This window comes from Canis lupus, chromosome 15 (genome assembly GCF_003254725.2).
Source record: "Canis lupus dingo isolate Sandy chromosome 15, ASM325472v2, whole genome shotgun sequence".
NCBI classification, from domain to species: domain Eukaryota; kingdom Metazoa; phylum Chordata; class Mammalia; order Carnivora; family Canidae; genus Canis; species Canis lupus.
Genome location: NC_064257.1, coordinates 16,526,003 through 16,544,200, shown reverse-complemented (window position 1 = coordinate 16,544,200; position 18,198 = coordinate 16,526,003). Strand labels below are relative to the sequence as shown.

General features: G+C 48.1%; 2 protein-coding genes across 16 annotated transcripts in view; both read left to right on the top strand.

The window, feature by feature from the left end:
• The window catches only part of KDM4A (lysine demethylase 4A), a 48,691-nt gene extending 42,704 nt beyond the window's left edge, over positions 1-5,987 (top strand). For 5 of the 7 annotated variants that reach the window (XM_025420415.3, XM_049094087.1, XM_025420418.3 and 2 more), the window contains exons 19-22: positions 1,633-1,803; positions 4,014-4,133; positions 4,425-4,517; positions 4,649-5,987. In XM_025420415.3, the coding sequence (XP_025276200.1) occupies positions 1,633-1,803; positions 4,014-4,133; positions 4,425-4,517; positions 4,649-4,789 (525 nt within the window). In that variant the 3' untranslated portion in view covers positions 4,790-5,987. Of the gene's footprint in view, positions 1-1,632; positions 1,804-2,418; positions 2,522-3,438; positions 3,610-4,013; positions 4,134-4,424; positions 4,518-4,648 lie in introns of those variants that run through there. The other 2 variants (XM_049094088.1, XM_025420421.2) reach the window with 2 other exon arrangements.
• A 1,800-nt stretch (positions 5,988-7,787) lies between these two features.
• ST3GAL3 (ST3 beta-galactoside alpha-2,3-sialyltransferase 3) overlaps positions 7,788-18,198 on the top strand; it is a 198,136-nt gene continuing 187,725 nt past the window's right edge. For 2 of the 9 annotated variants that reach the window (XM_049094083.1, XM_049094084.1), the window contains exon 1: positions 7,804-7,962. The gene's annotated coding sequence lies outside the window, so the exon portion shown is untranslated. Of the gene's footprint in view, positions 7,963-18,198 lie in introns of all 9 variants that reach the window. The other 7 variants (XM_049094079.1, XM_049094075.1, XM_049094074.1 and 4 more) reach the window with 7 other exon arrangements.

Below are 18,198 nucleotides of genomic sequence, written 5' to 3'. Positions count from 1 at the left end.
AGACTCTAGTTGGGGGAGTTAGAGTCAAATAGGAGAGATGCTTATAAAGATGATGAATACGGTAGTGAAGAACACAATAGAGGGCTCCTCTAGAGGAGCACACCTGTCATTACCATTTGAGATTGTGGCATAGGTCTTGTTGGCTGACTGGATTCTTCTTTTTCATAAAGATCTTTGACTAAGCATGACAGGTGGGCAGGTAGGTTAGGAGCTCAGGAAGAGGAGAAAGTCTTTGTGAGAAAGAGACTGGAGGGGTGGTGCGTGAGGTGTAGGGCTGAGCCCCAAGGATCAGGGAAGCAGGAGTTTGCTTATGGAGCCAGGCCAGTACTACGGGGATTGTCCTCAGCACTCCAGATCCTTTTTTTTTCTTTAAAAGATTTTATTTATCTGTTTATTCATGAGAGATGCAGAGACACAGGCAGAGGGAGAAGCAGGCTCCTCGCAGGGAGCCCGACACGGGACCCAATCCCAGGACCTTATCCTGGGACTCTAGGATCACGCCCTGGGCCAAAGGCAGGTGTTAAACCACTGAGCCACCCAGGCATCCCTAGCACTCCAGATCCTTAAATTGGCAGCTGTAGGCTGCTGACCCTGTGAGAACATGGGGTACTGTTGAGTATTTCTTTCATAATCTTTCAAATACTTACTAAGCACCTATTACATCTTAGGCTCAGGTTTAGGCATTGGGAGTATACCAGTGACCCAGACCCAACCGTGCCTGTCCTCTTGCTCCATGCAGTTGGAAAACCCATTGAAACGTGTAAATGTACAGTATGTCAGATGGCCAGAGGGGTGGTGGATGAAAATGTAGCAGGATAAGGGGAATGGAAGAGGAATATTAAGGAAGTATCAGTAGGTTGACATTTGGATGTGAGGGGGCCAGTGTGCAGATGACTGAGGAATAGCATTTCAGGCAGAGGGAACAGCAGGGCAAAGACTGAGGTGGGGAATGTGTTTGGCACACATGTTCAGGGACAGTAAGGGGGCCAGCGTGACGGAGCACAGTGCTTGGGGGAACTTGGGGAGGAGTGGTTGGATCTAGTGCCACCAGATGCTCTGTGATCCATTTGCATCAGGGGTAAGTTCAGGATGAGAGGGTGGTGTGAGTGTCTCAGAGATTATAGGGCCCTTAGAATGGGAGCTCCTGGTCACATGCGGCTAAGGACATCCAGGGATCTTCAGTCTTTGTGCTTTAGCCCTGAGTGTAGAGCTAGTGCTGAGATTAGCATGGTGCATTGTTTGGGGGCCTGGGCTCAGAGCCCCCACTGAGTGTCTTCCTTGATGTGTATCTAAGCTGTATGCATTCGTAGGTGCTATTTGGTTAGTTCCTGGCAACAATAGGGAAGTCACAAGAGTCTATTCTGGGAGATAGTATGGTAGAAGGACCCATTGTGGACTGGGAACTAGGGAGGTGCTACATTTATGGAGGGAAACATGCTGCTGGTTTCTTGTAGCCTCCCTGCTGGGATTTGAGTACCTGGAAAGATCTGGTTCAGCTCCCACCCCCTAGTCTTTCTTGATTTTCCATTTCCATCGTCTTTCCCTGGGAAAGAAAAACCAGTTGGTCTTGGTCCACATTTTTCAGGCCTGTCAAATCATGTGGGAGTAACCCAAGCCTCTATTTTTTTCCAGCGTGCCAAGGGGGCCTTGCAGAGCATCACTGCAGGCCAGAAGGTCATTAGCAAGCACAAGAATGGGCGCTTCTACCAGTGTGAGGTGGTCAGGCTCACCACTGAGACCTTCTATGAAGTCAACTTTGATGATGGTTCTTTCAGTGACAATCTCTATCCTGAGGACATAGTGGTAATGTCTGCAAGGAGCTTCTTGGGCAGTTTGGGATGGGGGTGTTTCTGGGGCTGGCTGGCAGACTGACTGTGGGCCTGCCTGCCATTTCTAGCTGGGCCCACAGTCCCATCAGTCTTTCCCTGAACATAAGGAAGCATTTTGTACTGGTGTTTCTTTGTGAAGAAAACTGCGTGCTGCTAGGCTACTCTGCTTCCCCTAGACGCTCACAGGAATCTGTGTTTTCTTTTCTTTTTCCTTGATTTTATTTATTTATTCATGAGAGACACAGAGAGAGAGACACAAACATAGGCAGAAGGAGAAGCAGGCTTCCTGTGGGGCGCCTGATGCAGGACTCGATTCCAGGGCCCCAGGATCACGACCTGAGCCAAAGGCAGGTGCTCAACCACTGAGCCATCCAGGTGCCCGGAATCCGTGTTTTCTGCAGTATTTTGAAGCCTGCTTCTATTTCAGTCAAACTACCATGAAAGGTGTTCTAGTGCAGTGGAATCTGACCAATGTGCCAACACCAGCTCCTTTGCTTAGTAGCTGTGTGATTTTGGAAGAATTATCCACCTTCTTTTCCTGTCATGCCCTCTTAGTGGATGTATGGAATTTGCTTTTGGTTCTTTACAGGTGAAGGCTTTGGGGCTGAGTAGAAACTGCTTGGAGACATCCCTGGCCTGCTTATGTTATTGACACCTGACACACTGGAAGCTCTGCCTGGACCCACTTCTAGGTTTCCTGGCTCAGTATTCAGGACTTAGTTTGAGTTTCCCTTACTCTCACTCTGCCCTTTCCTAAGCACCAAAGCAGTGGATGAAGCCACTTCTACCTTTAAGGAATCCAGTAGTTCCCATCTTTATCCTGTATTAGCAACCTAGTTGCTAAAAGCACCTAACGTTAGTTACAAGGTAGACTTGAGTCATAGTAAAGATGATATTAGTAGTGTTTGTGGCAGCAGTAGAGGTATAATTTACTAAGCTTTTCTAGCACACCAGGCCCTGTACTAAATGCTTCATGTTAGGTGTCTCTGTCACTTCTGAGAAGCAAGCGGTGCTATCTCTAACTTAGATCCGTGATCTCAGGACTCTGTTTTCTAAAAATTACTGAGGACCTCATAGAGCTTTTTTGTGGGTAATGTCTGCCCATGTTTACTGGAAATTAAAATGGAGATTAATATAATCTGGGTTTTTAAAGATAGCTTTTAAAACAAAATATTAGTGGGAAGAATGCCATTTTCTACATTTCTGCACATCTTTTTTTTTTTTTTTCCTAAGATTTTATTTATTTATAAATAACCTTTACACCCAACTTGGGGCTCGAACCCACAACCCTGAGATCAAGAGTCACACACTCCACCAACTGAGCCTGCCTGGTGCCCCTCAGAAATATGTTTAAATTTGGCAAAGCTTCAAGCTTATTGAAGCTTATTGTGGTGATACAACTTTTCTGACGTTCAGATTTTTCTAAAAGCTGAAGTTTTTTTATTGGCAGTACTGTCTTTTATTTTCCTTGAAGTGACAAGCTTATTTCATTCATTTCTGAGAAGATGTCTGCCAAAACCCAAGTCTGAATAACCATAGTTTGTCAGCCAGTTTTTCAAACAAAGCTAGTGTTCCATGATAAAAAGCAGCTCACAACTCGGTTCCACAGTGCTTTCCCTCAAGACAACCATCCTCCTTCAGCCTGCAGTAGAAGTGTCCGTCTCCAAGTACTCACATGCATACTCCAGGACTGAGGTTTGACAAGTTAAGTTTTTCTGCTTCATCAAGAGACACTATTATGTGAAACCAGGCATTTTTCTCTTTTCCCTCAATTATAAGCTCCCGGTGGTGAAAAAATACAGCACAAAGAAAGAGGCTAATAACGTTTTAACGTTACTCAGAATTCGTCGTTGTCTTCTGTCTCCTCGGGGCAGGGCCTGTCCCTTGACCTTTAGCAGGACAGTTAAAGCAGTGTGAGAAGGATTCTTGATCTTGGCACTATGTTTATTAAATTTACTCTATGTTTGCTCTGTCACCTCAGAGCAACAGGGGCAGAGAGATGGGGCTGACTTGGACTCAGCAGGCAGGTCTCTAACTAGGGTATCTTTCAGCCCAGGGAGAGCCTGCCTGGCCTGTATGCCTGAGCAGGAATTTGTCCCAGTTCATTCTTCCCTAAGTAGGTGGTGGTAACCCCTGCACGCAGAGGGATCTTCCTTTCACTCTTCTCCCCTACTGTTCCCTCAGAGTCAGGACTGTCTCCAGTTGGGTCCTCCTGCTGAAGGAGAAGTGGTCCAAGTGAGATGGACAGATGGCCAAGTCTACGGAGCTAAATTTGTGGCCTCCCACCCCATCCAGATGTACCAGGTAGCCAGCCAAAGGTTTTTGTGGGGGGCTGGGGAGCACTTGATTAATTCAAATGTTTCCTCTTAGGCTGGAGGGGAATCTTTGCTCTTGGGAGAGCTCAGCGGTCAGTAATAACCTTTTCAGAGCTTGGGACTGCTCTATGTCTATCTAGTCTGCCAGAGGTGGCTTCAGATTTGGCAGTCCTTCATTCAGTGTTCTGGATCCTTCCTGTGATGGCAGGAAATTGCCACTGTGCACAGTGGACCAGGGAGAAAGGGATCTCTTAGCCAAAGGTCTTTGTTTATTCGGTAGGTGGAGTTTGAGGATGGCTCACAGCTTGTGGTTAAGAGAGATGACGTGTACACGCTGGATGAAGAGCTTCCCAAGAGAGTCAAGTCTAGACTGGTGAGTGTGTTTTCTGTGTGTTCATGGTTCTGGTCTGGGAGGGAGGGAACAAGGCAAGGGTGTGTCCTTTTGTTCTTTCCCTGGGGTGGTTGGCCACAAAGTGCTCATCGGGCTTGCTTATTCCTCTACAGTCTGTAGCCTCAGACATGCGCTTCAACGAGATTTTCACAGAGAAGGAAGTTAAGCAGGAAAAGAAACGGCAACGAGTGATCAACTCAAGATACCGGGAAGATTACATTGAGCCTGCACTATACCGAGCCATCATGGAGTAGGTGCTTCCAGGGGCCAACCGGTGCCCAGCCATCAAGGCGAGAGCACTGTGGGGTTCCACAGCACAGCAGACCCTTGGAACTCTGAAGGCTCTGAAAGTGAAGTTGTACAATGAAAAGGAATGGAATAACTGACCCCATTGTCTTCTCACACCCCCATCCCCGTCGCATTCCGCTGTAGTGAAAGGACAGCCTTCCTTGGACATGTGGCAGCAGCTGATCTCCCAGCTGAAGGGCTGTGCACTGAACTGCTGGGGCTGCCCTGGCCCCGGTTTGCAGCGGGGTTGACTGTGCTGGCTGGGCTGGTTGCCCTGTTCCTGGCCTAGGACTTAGCTTCCTAACAATCACCTGCACCAACTAGGCAGAGGTGCTGGTGCTTCCTTCCTCCCCTCTTTTGTATTTATGTGTGTGTGTGCGTGCGTGCCTGCGTGTATATGTGTGTGTGTGTGTGTCCGTGTGCGCATGTGTGGATGTTTGGTCTGGACCAGCTTCTGCCAGCCCTTGGCCTTTACTGCCTTCCTTGCCTGTCCAGGGCAAACAGAATGTGAAATTTGGCCCTCAGCTGAGCTGAGCAAAGGCTCCTAGGGGTTGGCTGGAGATAAGTATGGCATCTGTGTCCCTGGAACGGGCTCAAGGAAGTGCTGGCGAAGCTGCAAGTGTTGAGATATTAGGGAGTTAATGCCACCTCTTTGTCCTATTTTGATGGAGAAGATAGGAGGTAGCATGGGGCTGTGCCCATATCACTCTAGGCACAGGACCTCTCTGGCACAGTATTAGGGTGCGGGTGGGGAGCACCTGAAGGGGGATCTTAATGATGGAAGCAGGCAGAGCCTGGTGGGTGATTCTGGCAACAGAAAATTGCAATCATGCAGGGGCTGGGAGGGTTAAGATGAACTGGGGCCACTGGAGACTGGGGGGCAGGTCTAGATATGCCCCTGGTCTGGGGGTGGGAGGGAGCTGATTTGGGGGTGGGGGTGGGACTGGAGGGCAACGCTGAAGGGGTTAAACAGGTTTTTGCTCCTCATGAATTTGTTTGCCTGGGCCCAGGATTGGAGGGCTTCACACCTATACCCTTGTGTATACAAGAATCAGATTTATAATACTTCCCTGTTTTTTGTTACGTATGAACGCTATAAACCAAATTATTTTGAAAACTGGTGCATCACCTTGTCCTTAGCAATAAAATGTGTTGAGCAGAGGATTTGCTGTGTCTGCCCCACAGAGCCTGAATGGCCCAGGGTCAGGCTGGGGGTAGATCTAGTTATAAGCTCTGGGGCAGGGCGAGCTATTTTAAGAAGACCACTCGGGCAGGATCTAGGAAGCTGTCCTAAAGCGATGGGTTCCTTGTCAAGTCCTGGTCCTGTGGGCTGTGTGTTAGACCAGGCAGGGGGAGACCTGGGGAGCAGAGGCACTGGTGGTTATGAGCTCCTTGTTTTGCTTCCTTTGTCTTCGGGGTAGGAAGGAGGGGATTGAGGACCGGGCCACTCTCACAGTCAAACTGGGTTTGAGCTCTCACTTCATTATCTTCCTATCTTCATGGAGCTGGTCTAGGTCCACGTCATCCATCATCTGTGTTTCATACAAATTGTGGAGCTAGCATAAAGATGCTTTAAAAGCAAGGGACTCGACACCCCCAGTGGGATCCAGTGGGGGCTTGAAGCTACTGTGAGCTGCCTGTAGTTAGTGATAAACTTCCCTGGAGGAAAATCTGTCCCTTTGCCTGGTGGGTTCCTGGGCTATCGGTGGTTGAGGATAGAGCAGCAGCAGGGCACGGAGGGGCCAGTGACTAGGTGCAGGACTTGGGCAGCTGCTCCAGCTGACCCTTGGATGACCGGACACTTGTTTCATGGCCCTGTCCAGGTGCTAGAGAGGCTTGGTCATTTCAGCAACTCAATGCTTCTTTGTATCCCGGGGCTTGGGAGGTGGCTGCTACCTGGTGTCTGATTGTAGAAGAGAGAAGCGGCAGGTTTCAAAGATACTTTTCTCCTCCCTGGGGCCAAGAAAAAGAAGTTGACTTTTTTTTGTCCAGCATCCAAGAGTTCATTTGGGAGATGCGACCAGGCCTTAATGGATTGTTGAGCCCTGGGAGCGCATTTCCTTGATAAGCAGGACTGCTTCTCCAGACTTGGCAGGGTCCCAGGCCCTACTCCTCTGATGGACCCCACCATCCTGATCCTTGCTGAAAGCCCTGCAGGGATGAGGTGCCTGGTCTAACTCCAGCAGAGTTCTTAACAGCCGACTTTTTCTAGAAATACCGCCCTTTGCATTTTGGCCAAAGTAATAACTGGGGAAACCGAAGTTTAAAGAGGCGATGAGACTTGCTTGCATCCCATGGAACAGGCCGTCGGTTTTCGTCCGTCCTTACCGCCTGCCTGCCCGTGCGGTCAGGCCCAGGCCTTGGAAGACCGGCTGCAGGGATGGGTTTTTGTCGGGGGCAAACTGCCGGCTGCTAAGGTGGTACCCCGGGTGGGCAACCGAGGCTCGCAGCCCCATCCCTGCTATTGGCTCAGCTGCGGGAGCGAAGGGTGGGAGGGAGCTGGGACCTCGGGAGCTGCACAGGGCGGGGGTCCTGAGTCCGCGCTAGACGTGTCCGTTGCCCTCCCCCCCCCACCCCCCGCCCGTAGCAGGGAACCCCGTGCCCTCCGCCGCCGCAGGGTCGGGCCGGGTCGCCCAGCCCGCGGAGCTCCCCCCAAGCCCTGGGCCCCGGGGGGGCCGTCGCGGGCGAGGACACGTGTCCCGAGGGGCTGGGTCGCGGCCGCGGGGCGCCTGCGGGGCGAGAGGCGGGGGAGGGGGTTGCTGCCGGCGGCCGAGCCCACTCGCAGCCCCGCAGCCCCGCGGCCCGGGTCCCGCGCCGATTGGGCCTCCGCGAGCCTGCGCCCGCCCACGGCCCGCAGCGCCGCTCCCCATTGGTCAGCGCGGCGCCCCGCCCGCCTCCCGCGCCCCGATTGGCCGGCGCCGCCCGACCCCCGGCGAGGGCGCCGAGGCGGAGAGCGGGATTGGTGGTCGCGCTCCGCCCGCCGCTGCGTCCCCACCATGGCGGCGCCCGTGCAGCCCACCGCGTCGTGGGCGCCCGCCGGGCTCCCCCGCGGCTGTGGCGGCCGCCCGCGCCTCGGCCTCCGCCTCCCCGCCCGCGCCGGCCCGGGCGCCGCCTCCCCGCTGCCTCCGTCTCCGCTGCGGTAAGGCCCGCCGTGCGCGCGGCTAACGGGGGCCGCCCCGCCCGCGCCGGGGACGGGCGTGGGGGGGAGGCACGGCCCAGCTGCCCCGAGCCCTGGGGCCCGGCCCCGGCGACCTCGGCCCGGAGGGGCGGCTGCGGCCGGGCCCGGGGAGGGCGCCTGCAGCCGGCTGCGGGACCCCGCGCGCTGCGCACCTGGCGCCCAGCAGGGCCGGCCCGGCCTCCGCCGGCGGAGCGGGAGTCGCAGCGCGCGGCCGCCCTGCTCGCCGCTCAGGCAGCCGCGCGCTCGGGTCCGGTCGCTGGGGCCCGCACGCTTGGCCTCCCGGCTCCCCTCCCTCCGGCCCCCCCCTCCGGCCCCCCACCATCCCCACCGACCCCATCCCCCGCTGTTGATTCCGGGGTCCTGCTTGCAAGGGGAGGCACCTCCGTGATGAGAGCAGGTTTGGGGAGGATGCTGTCCCACGAATATTTGGGATTTCTTCTTTACCGCTGCTCATTTTTAGGATGCCTCAGTCCACTTCGTTTCTGTTTGCGTTTCCGCCCCGAGGAAAGAGTGAGACGCGTGAACTAAATCCTAGTAGTTAATTGGGAGAGAGAGACAGAGAGGCCAACCAAAGCGGCTGTTATTTGGTAAAACAAAACAAACTGGGAACTTTTCTGTGGTCATGGTTTGAGTTGTCTGTGCTGTAGCCGGTTGAAGGTAGACCAGAAGCACTTACTAGGTTCCTGAAGTTAAACGTGTCCTCGTGGAACGTGAGGTTGTTTGGGAGTCACAGTCACCTTGGAACGATGATCGTGGAGCCGTCTGGTTTACCTGCAAGTCACAAGGATTGAAAGGAAGCTGGCACACCAACACGTATGACCAAATGGGTGTTTTCAGATCATCTCTTAAGGCAATGACGCCTCCTGAGATGAAAGATTCTTTACCCAAGGACATCTTGAAGTATGAAATGATGAGTCTCGCAGTTTTGTGTGTCTGAATGTGTAGTCGTGGTTTAATAAAAGTAGATTATTAAAGAGGGAATAAGACAGGCATGTTCTTAGAGCGACTGGCTTAGGGTCATCAATAAAGCGCCTAATGAATACATACTGTGTGCAAGGCAGTGAGGAGTGTGGGCAACGGAAGACCCGTAACCTAAGAGTCCTGTTCTGATGAGCCCAGGAGATAGCTGTGGGACTAAAGGGCACACAGGAAGCTGATAACCGACGATCTTGCCTCTAGGATTCCTCGACAGTAGGCATGAGGATCTGGGGAAAGGAGAAACCCAGGTGTTAGAGGAAGGGTTCACAGGGAAGCTGAGGCTTGCCTTGAGCAGTGACTCGGTAAGCCTGGGGGATGAAGAAGGGAGGAAATGAGAAAGTGAGGATGGCCAGTGGGGCAGGGGACAACCCGAAATGCTCATGAGTGATTCCTCTGGGTTCTTGTTAGAGAAACTGAGAGGTTAAAAAAAAGGTGGGTGGGTTGCATCAAAGGGAGAAGTACTTTGTCTCGGGCAGGTGGTAGCATTTACTTCAGCTAGCCATTAGAAAAATAGACAGTAGCACTTTATTTGTTCTTGTCGTTTTTCTGATTAATCTCAGCTGCATGGACTGACCATCCTTGGCAGCTGCCCAGGGATCAGCACCTCTTGCCTTCCTTCTCGCCCTTTGTGTTCACTTGGCTGCAGGGCCTTGCTGATGGACTCCTGCATTTGCTTCTTTCCATTTCTACTGTCTTCAGGCTTATATGGGATCATCGATACCATTCTGTTGAATTGTGGGAAACCCCCAATTTTTTTTCCTTTCCTCCCATCTATTCTGTGTACCTCTATCACTTCCAGATGTCTCCCTTCCCCAGTCAAGATTTTTAACAGTTCCCCACTGTCTGTTGAATTAAGCTCAGACCAGCCTGGCACAGACACTATGGGTAAGCTCATTGCTTTTCATCCCCTTAGGTTTTTTTTTTTTATACTTTTTTTTTTAATTTTTTTTAATTTATTTATGATAGTCACAGAGAGAGAGAGAGAGAGGCAGAGACACAGGCAGAGGGAGAAGCAGGCTCCATGCACCGGGAGCCCGACATGGGATTCGATCCCGGGTCTCCAGGATCGTGCCCTGGGCCAAAGGCAGGCGCCAAACCGCTGCGCCACCCAGGGATCCCATCCCCTTAGGTTTTATGATTTTTTTTCCAGGTCAGTAGAACTATTTGCTTTTTGTGCTTTGCTGTTTGTGTTCCATACCTTTGCTTATGTTGCTTTTTCTATCTTAAATGACCCCCTTGAATCTTTAATTGTTGGTTCTTACCCATGTTTCAGGGCCATGTGATATGGAACTTCCTTCGTGAGACTTTCCTGTACTTTTCTTCCCGTCTAGATGGGACTTGTCTTTCCTTTAGACTGTTATAACACTAGAGTCTGCCTTTTTGGCACAGTTGTCAACAGAAGACTGAGATTTTTTTGAGACATAGAGTCGGGTCGTCTTCATCATCTTGCATAGTGTTTTGTACATAGTAGGTTCTTGACAGGTTTGTTTTATACTGAACATAGCTTTGAACCAAGATGGATGCAAAAAAAAATTCTTTGTGTAAACAAAATGTTGATCATAAAATCTGTAAAGGAAGTTACTTATGTGAGAGAATTCCTTACTAAGAGATCTGATGAGGGGTGCCTGGCTGGCTGAGTCAGTGGAGCATGTGACTCTTGATCTCTGGGTTGTGAGTTTGAGCCCTATATTGGATGTAGAAATTACTTAAAAATAAAATCTTAGAGAGAGAGAGAGAGATCTGATGATCTGATGTATTGATCCAGATAGCTTGGATTAGGTTGCATTAACAAAAACCCATTAAGACTTAAGTGGCTTAACAGAACAAAATGATTTCTCATTCAGGCCACATGTGTCCCCGCGTGTGTGTGCGGGGAACTATGTGCCTCACAGTCAGTCACTCAGGGACCCAGGCTTTTGGACACTCTATCTGAATGTAGTGTTTGCACGATCATTTTGATTGTGTGAAAGATGGTGGTCAGGGGGTATGGTTCCCAAATGGCACATGTTACTTGTGTTCACATTTCATCAGCTAAGGCAAGTCACATGGCTATGCCTAACTTTAAAGAAGACCAGGGAATTGCACCTTAACATGTGCCTAGAAAGCAAAGAGCCAGACCTAATTGGTGCGCAGCAGGAAGGACTACTACATCTTTTATGAGTATCATAGTCCGTAAAAGATTGGAGGTAGCAAAATCAAAAGGCCTGCTAGAGATGAGCATGTTGACAGCAGCAAGAACTAGGAGCTCTAACTAGGCATGGGATGAGGGTGGATTGGGAAGTTGGCACTGTACATGCCCACAGGCCAGGGCTGCTGGTACAGGGGTCGTCTGGTGCACCCTAGTCCCAGCATAGTGACGCCTAAGGGCACCACTGTTACACAGTACCCTCAATAATGAACATGGGAATGGTCCTGAAGCATCCAAAAAAAGCTCAATCATATTCAAGTTATTTAGCCAGGAAGAGTGAAATAACTCAAGGTACATTTTCACTTGTATAATTAGGAAGGAATCTTAGTCTAACATTGGTTTAATTGGGTTTCCTTGAGGCCATCGAACTTTGGTATTCAGGGAAGCGATTTCACTTTTTATTTTTTTTAGATTTTATTTATATATTTGATAGAGAGAGGGAGCAAGCCGGAGGAAGGGCAAAGAATCTCAAGCAGACTCTGCAGTAAGTGTGGAGCCCGACATGGGGCTCTATCTTATTTTTTAATTTTTAAAAAATTTTAAAAGATTTTATTTATTCATGAGAAACCACACACACACACACACGCACACACACACAGAGAGAGAGAGAGGCAGAGACACACAGGCAGAGAAAGAAGCAGGCTCCGTGCAGGGACTCGATCCCAGGTCTCCAGGATCAGACCCTGGGCTGAAGGTGGCGCTAAACTGCTGAGCCACCCAGGTTGCCCCGGGGCTCCATCTTCTGATCCCAAGATCATGATCTGAGCTGAAACCAAGAGTTGGATGCCTAACCGACTGAGCCACCCAGGAGCCCTGAGATTTCACTTTCGATAAGGCATAGAAGCCTAGACTGCTGGTTGGAGCGATGGTTTGGGAGACAAGATCTGGGTTGAAATCTTGTCTCTGCCACTAATTGTCTGCCATTGAGCAAGTGTCTTATTTTTGAGTCCAAGGTTATCAGTAAAATGCATAGGGTGTTTTCAACACATAGGGTGAATCAGAAGAGTTTGTTTACTGGTAAAGTGCTTTGCATAGTACCTGGTTCAGAGTAAGCACTCATGTTCATGAACGTGACCAGCAGCAGCAGCAGGATTTGAAAAAATGTTGAGAAACCCCAGGAATGTAAGTAGATGGGTTCCCTCAGATTTCCCTACTTTTTTTCCTTCCCAACTTTCTAATTTTCACATTTGTCATGTTTTATTTTACTTAGTCATGTGCATGTCTGTATGTCCCCCATCACATGAGCCACTCCAGTCATCCCATGAATATTTACCGAACAGGTGCTGTGTGCAAGACACTGTGCTGGGTCATGGCATTGTAAATAAGAATGAGGTGTCCTTGGCCTTAATAAAGGAGCCTATAGTCTGGTAGGACCAGAAGCCAGTAAGCCAGTAGTTAAAATACATGGTAACAAGGGCTGTGTTTGAGGGTCCCGTGGGATCTCCTAAAAGGGGACCTGGTGTGGCTCTGGGAATATAAATAATGGTTATCCAGAGAAGTTCACACCTAACCTAAGTCTGGAAGAGTCACTAATTATAAGCTGGTTGCATGTGGGTTTGAAAGGCTTTCTGACAGGAAGCGATGGGTGTAATGGCCTAGAAACAAGTGTGGCTGTGTCCTGAGGACACTTGAGTGGCAGGAGAGAAAAGGGAGCGTGTGAAGGCTGCAGAAGGCAGCTTGCAAAGGCTTGTGAGCTCAGGAGTCAGAGCTTTATCCCGCAGATCATTAGGAGCCACTGAAGGATTTGAAGGTAGGAAAGCAACTTTGGTTTTTTTTTTTTTTTTTTTTTGGAAGATCACTGTGTGTAGAGGAAGCGGAGGAGTAAATACCCCATTTCCTTGCCATGGGAGGTTCTGAGGTTTGCAGCCATAGTTCTGTGCCTGCTACACAAGAGTCATAGAATGTTTATCTGTGGGGAGAGAGGAGCGTGGGGTGAGTTGGGGGAGGCACCAGTTAGACTAGGGCAGTGATGTGAGGGGCGGAGGCCAGGTCCTTCCTGGGGGTGGATTTGAGCACCATATACAGGAGTTTGCAGACCAGGATTTCCTTCATGGTTTCCCTAGTGTCTGCAGTATGACCTTGGGCAAGCTTCAGAACCCTTTGTATCTTCTTGGTTTCCAAATTTGTAAAATGGGGTGAAAAAGTCCCTACCTTGCCGGGTTGCTGCCTCTGGGGATTCAAGCAAATAGAAAGCCTGGTGCTATTAGATAACATAAAGGACCTCTTAAAGTAAAAATAATAGTTTTAAGACTTCTGACATTTACCTAGTTCATGGTGGGTGATGGAGAGCCTTACATCCCCTGGTCTAGAGAGATAGCCACTGTCAACATTGTGGTTTTATTTCTATATCTTAAGTGATTGGCAAATTCTGGTCTGGGAGTGATAGGCATGGGGAATTCTTCTGAAATCCAGAAGGAAAGAACTGATACGGATATCATACCAGCATAAACATTCTTTCAATGCCAACAAATGATATATGGCTCTTCAGCTGTTTCCAGCCCTCACCCAGAAGCCGTGTGTGCAGAGTGCACACACTCTTGGCCCTGTAACGTGAGCACTGCGCGTGCAGCCAGAGTGTGTGTTTCTTTGGTCTTTTGTCGTTGACTGCTTCCCTCTGAAGTTTTGCTCCTCTCTTCTTTTGAGCATGGTTTTAAAGATGATAATGGGGCTCTAATCATGTTTGCTTTCTATTAGGTTCCTCCCTGGTCATCCTGGCTGATGATGGGAGTTCCTCCTCTCTGAGCTCCTGTACAATGTAATTTATGTTACTCTGATTAAATGTCATCTACTATCTTCTTGTCTTATTATTTGACTACATGTCAGTGCATTTCCCCTTTTCCTTGATGTCAGTTTTTCTTACAAAATAATGGAAAGATGGCATGTTTGTGTATTTTTGACATGACTTAAAAATCCACCGAGACCTTTTGTTTGAAATATGTTGAACAGGGGCACCTGGGCGGCTCAGCGGTTGAGCATTTCTGCCTTTGGCTCAGGTCATGATCGCGGGGTCCTGGGATCAAGTCCTGCATCAGGCTTCTTGCAGGGGAGCTTGCTTCTCTCTCTGCCTGTGTCTCTGCTTCTGTGTCTCCCATGAATAAATAAATAAAATCTAAAATCTAATAAAATGTTCAATTCTTAGAAATATGTTGAACAGGTTAAAAAATTCTATGACTGGAACACCTAGCTGGCTCAGTCAGTGGAGTGTGTGAGTCTTAATCTTTGGGTCATGAGTTTGAGCCCCATGTTGGGTGTAGAGATTACTTTAATTAATTCATTAGTTAATTAATTAAAGGAAAGAACTTAGCAATAGAATTTTTTTTCCTAAAGATTTTATTTTTTAAGTAATCTCTACACCCAGTATGGGGCTCGAATTCACGACCTGAGAACAAGAGTTACATGTTCTTCGGACTAAGCCAGCCAGGTGCCCTCCACTGAGTTTTTTTTTTTTTTTTTTTAATTGAAGCATAATTGACGCTTTATTACTAAGTTTCTAAAGTATATAAAAAATAAATTACATAGCAGTGATTCTTAGAGCTTTTAGTCTCAAGACCCCTTTAAAAGTTTTAAAATTATTGAAACCCCAAAGAACTTCCATTTTTATGGGCTTTGTCTATTGAGATTTAAGATTTTAAAACTTACTGAGAAAATTTTGCTTTATTTTATTTATTAAAAATTTTTTTTAAAGATTTTATTTATTTATTCATGAGAGACACAGAGAGAGAGAGGCAGACACACGCAGAGGGAGAAGCAGGCTCCATGCGGGCAGCCCGATGCAGGACTAGATCCCAGGACTCCAGGATCACACCCTGAGCTGAAGGCAGATGCTCAATAACTGAGCCACCCAGGTGTCCCTATTTTTAAAGTTTGACAGAGATTGAGAGAGAGAGAGAGAGAGAGAAAATGCGCATAAGTGGGGGTGTGGCAGGCAGAGGGAGAGGGAGAAGCAAGCTCCCTGCTTGGATCCCACGACCCTGAGATCATGACCAGAGACTGAAGGCAGACACTTATCTGTCTGAGCCACCCAGGTGCCCCACCGAGAACATTTAAATCACAGGAATACAACCATACATTCCATTAGGTGTGAGGACAGTGATGTTGTGATATGTTGTGATATGTAGCCTCTGGAAAATCTGCTGGACCCCTGTGAGAAAGTGAGAGTAAGCAAGGCAAATGATGTCTGAGAATTATTTTGAAAATAGTTTTAAATTTGTGGATCTGCTGAAAGGGCCTTGGAGACCCTCATAGGTCCCTGGATCAGTTTGAGAACTTCTGACATAGATATGAGAGTTTTTATACATGACACTTTTATATCTTTTTTTTTTTTTTTAATTTTTATTTATTTATGATAGGCACACAGTGAGAGAGAGAGAGGCAGAGACACAGGCAGAGGGAGAAGCAGGCTCCATGCACCGGGAGCCTGACGTGGGATTTGATCCTGGGTCTCCAGGATCGCGCCCTGGGCCAAAGGCAGGCGCTAAACTGCTGCGCCACCCAGGGATCCCCACTTTTTTATCTTTTTGACAACAAAATGAAATAAGGTGGGAACACTACCAAACATCAGGTTGTTTTTTTAATTTTTTAAAAGATTTTATTTATCTATTCATGAGACAGAGAGAGGCAGAGACACAGGTAGAGGAAGAAGCAGGCTCCATGCAGGGAGTGTGACGTGGGACTTGACCCCGGGGCTCTGGGATCACGCCCCGGGCCGAAGGCAGGCGCTCAACCCCTGAGCCACCCAGGCGTCCCTAAACATCAGTTTTTGGTTTTGATTTTGTTGTTGTTTTTAGAGGGAAGAGGTGAGAGGCAGAGAGAGAGCGAGCCAGCATCTTTTTTTTTAAATTTTATTATTTTTTTTAAAGATTATTTATTTATTTATTTATTTATTTATTTATTTATTTATTTATTTATTTATTTATTTATTTGAGATACAGAGAGAGAGAATGGCAGGCAGAGGGAAAAGCAGGCTCCATGCAGGGAGCCCATTGCGGGACTTGATCCCGGGACTCCAGCATCACGCCCTTGGCTGATCCCGTGAGTGAGCATCTTAAGCGGACTCTACTCCCAGTGTGGAGCTGGATGTGGGTCTTGATCTCACAACACTGAGATCATTACCTGAACCAAAATCAAGAGTCTGGAGCTTAACTGACCCTTGGTGTCTCCCCAAAGATCATTTTTCAAAATACATTCAACATAGTTTCTTTTAAAAAAAAGTGATTAGTTTCAGTGCGCCTGGGTGGCTCAGAGGTTGAGCGTCTGCCCTCAGCTCAGGGCATGATCCTGGTCTTGGGATCGAGTCCTGCATCCGGCTCCTTGCCAGGAGCCTGCTTCTCCCTCTGCCTATGTCTCTGCCTGTGTCTCATGAATAAATACAATCTTAAAAAAAAAAAAAGTAACTAGTTTCTAGCTTTGGTTAAGACATGTCATTTACCTTGAAAGGACAGTTGTGTGTATTTTTGGAATATCTGCTAAGTACCATACTGCTAACAGACATTTGCTGTTGCCAGTAATGGTCAGCAAACTTGGAACACCAGTATTTTTGTAAAAGGAAAATATACAACTGCTTTTTTAGTTCTAGAATTTTTTTTTAAGATTTTGTTTTATTATTATTTATTATTATTATTTTTTATGTAGGCTCCACACCCAGGGTGGAGCCCATTGTGGGGCTTGGACTCAGAACCCTGAGATTGAGACTTGAGCTCTCAAGATCAAGAGTCAGACACTTAACCCATTGAGCCACCCAGACGTCCCTAAAGATGTCATTTTTAAGTAATCTCTATGACTCCATGTGGGGCTTGAACTCACAGGCTGGAGATCAAGGGTTGTATGCTCCACTGACCGAGCTAGCCAGGCGCCCCTAATTCTAGAAATCTTATACCCCTGTCAGCCAAACAGTACTTGGAGAACTACTTTGAGGTTTAAGAGTTTCGTGGTCACTCACCATCTCATTGTCACATTTGGTTATGGTCCTATTTAAAAGGTTCAATTCTTAGGGGATGAGCCATGTTAATGTCACTATAAAGCATACACTGCACCGCATCACAAAGCGGGGGAGCAAATGATGGGCCTTCACACTTCCTGAGGGTTCTTCCTAAACCTCATGTGCCACAAGACATTGGATATGAGGATTGTGTGAAGCAGGAATGCCTGGGTGGCTCAGCGGTTGAGCGTCTGTCTTTGGCCCAGGGCATGATCCTGGGGTCCTGGGATCAAGTCCCACGTTGGGCTCCCTGTGTGGAGCCTGCTTCTCCCTCCTCCTGTGTCTCTGCCCCTCTCTCTATCTCTGTGTGACTATCATGAATAAGTAAATAAAATCTTAAAAAAAATATCGGAAGCATTAATCAAGAAGAGTTTTGTTTCCTTACGGTGCCATGGTACCTCAGGCTGAGTACCCTCTGCGATGTCCGTCCTCTCTGAAGACACAGGGCCTGAGCTGCTGTGGTGGCCTCGTCCTGTTGGCTTAGTCTTCCCCAGGCCCTGCTCCATACCGCTTCTCCCGTGATCTTTCTAAACTACAGATCTGACCATCATTTCTCTGCTTAATCCCCTAAGTGGTTCTCCCTTACTGATGGGGTACATTCCAGACTCTTCAGCACAGCATCTAATGCCTTTCCTACCCTTTTTACTGCTTCACCTTCTTTCCTGAATCTTTTGCTAAACATTACGCACAGTAATTTCTATTATCTCATAATGTTGTTTATACTCTAACTGCTTGCATCACACGGCTCTCGAGGGCAGGTACTGCATGCACTGTGCTCCTACTGTTGGATTTGGGCACCTAATAATAGCTTGTGCCTGGATATATATTATATGTTATATACATAATCTGTTATGTTACGTGTAACATATAGTATTATATATATGTATACATATATATTTATATATGTATAAAAAGACATGGGCAGATAAATAATGCGGAACTACTACACAGACCTAAGACATTTAAAGTCTCAACAGTGATGAAAGGGAATATTTATCTCATCTATCTATATTTCTTTCTTTCTTTCTTTCTTTCTTTCTTTCTTTCTTTCTTT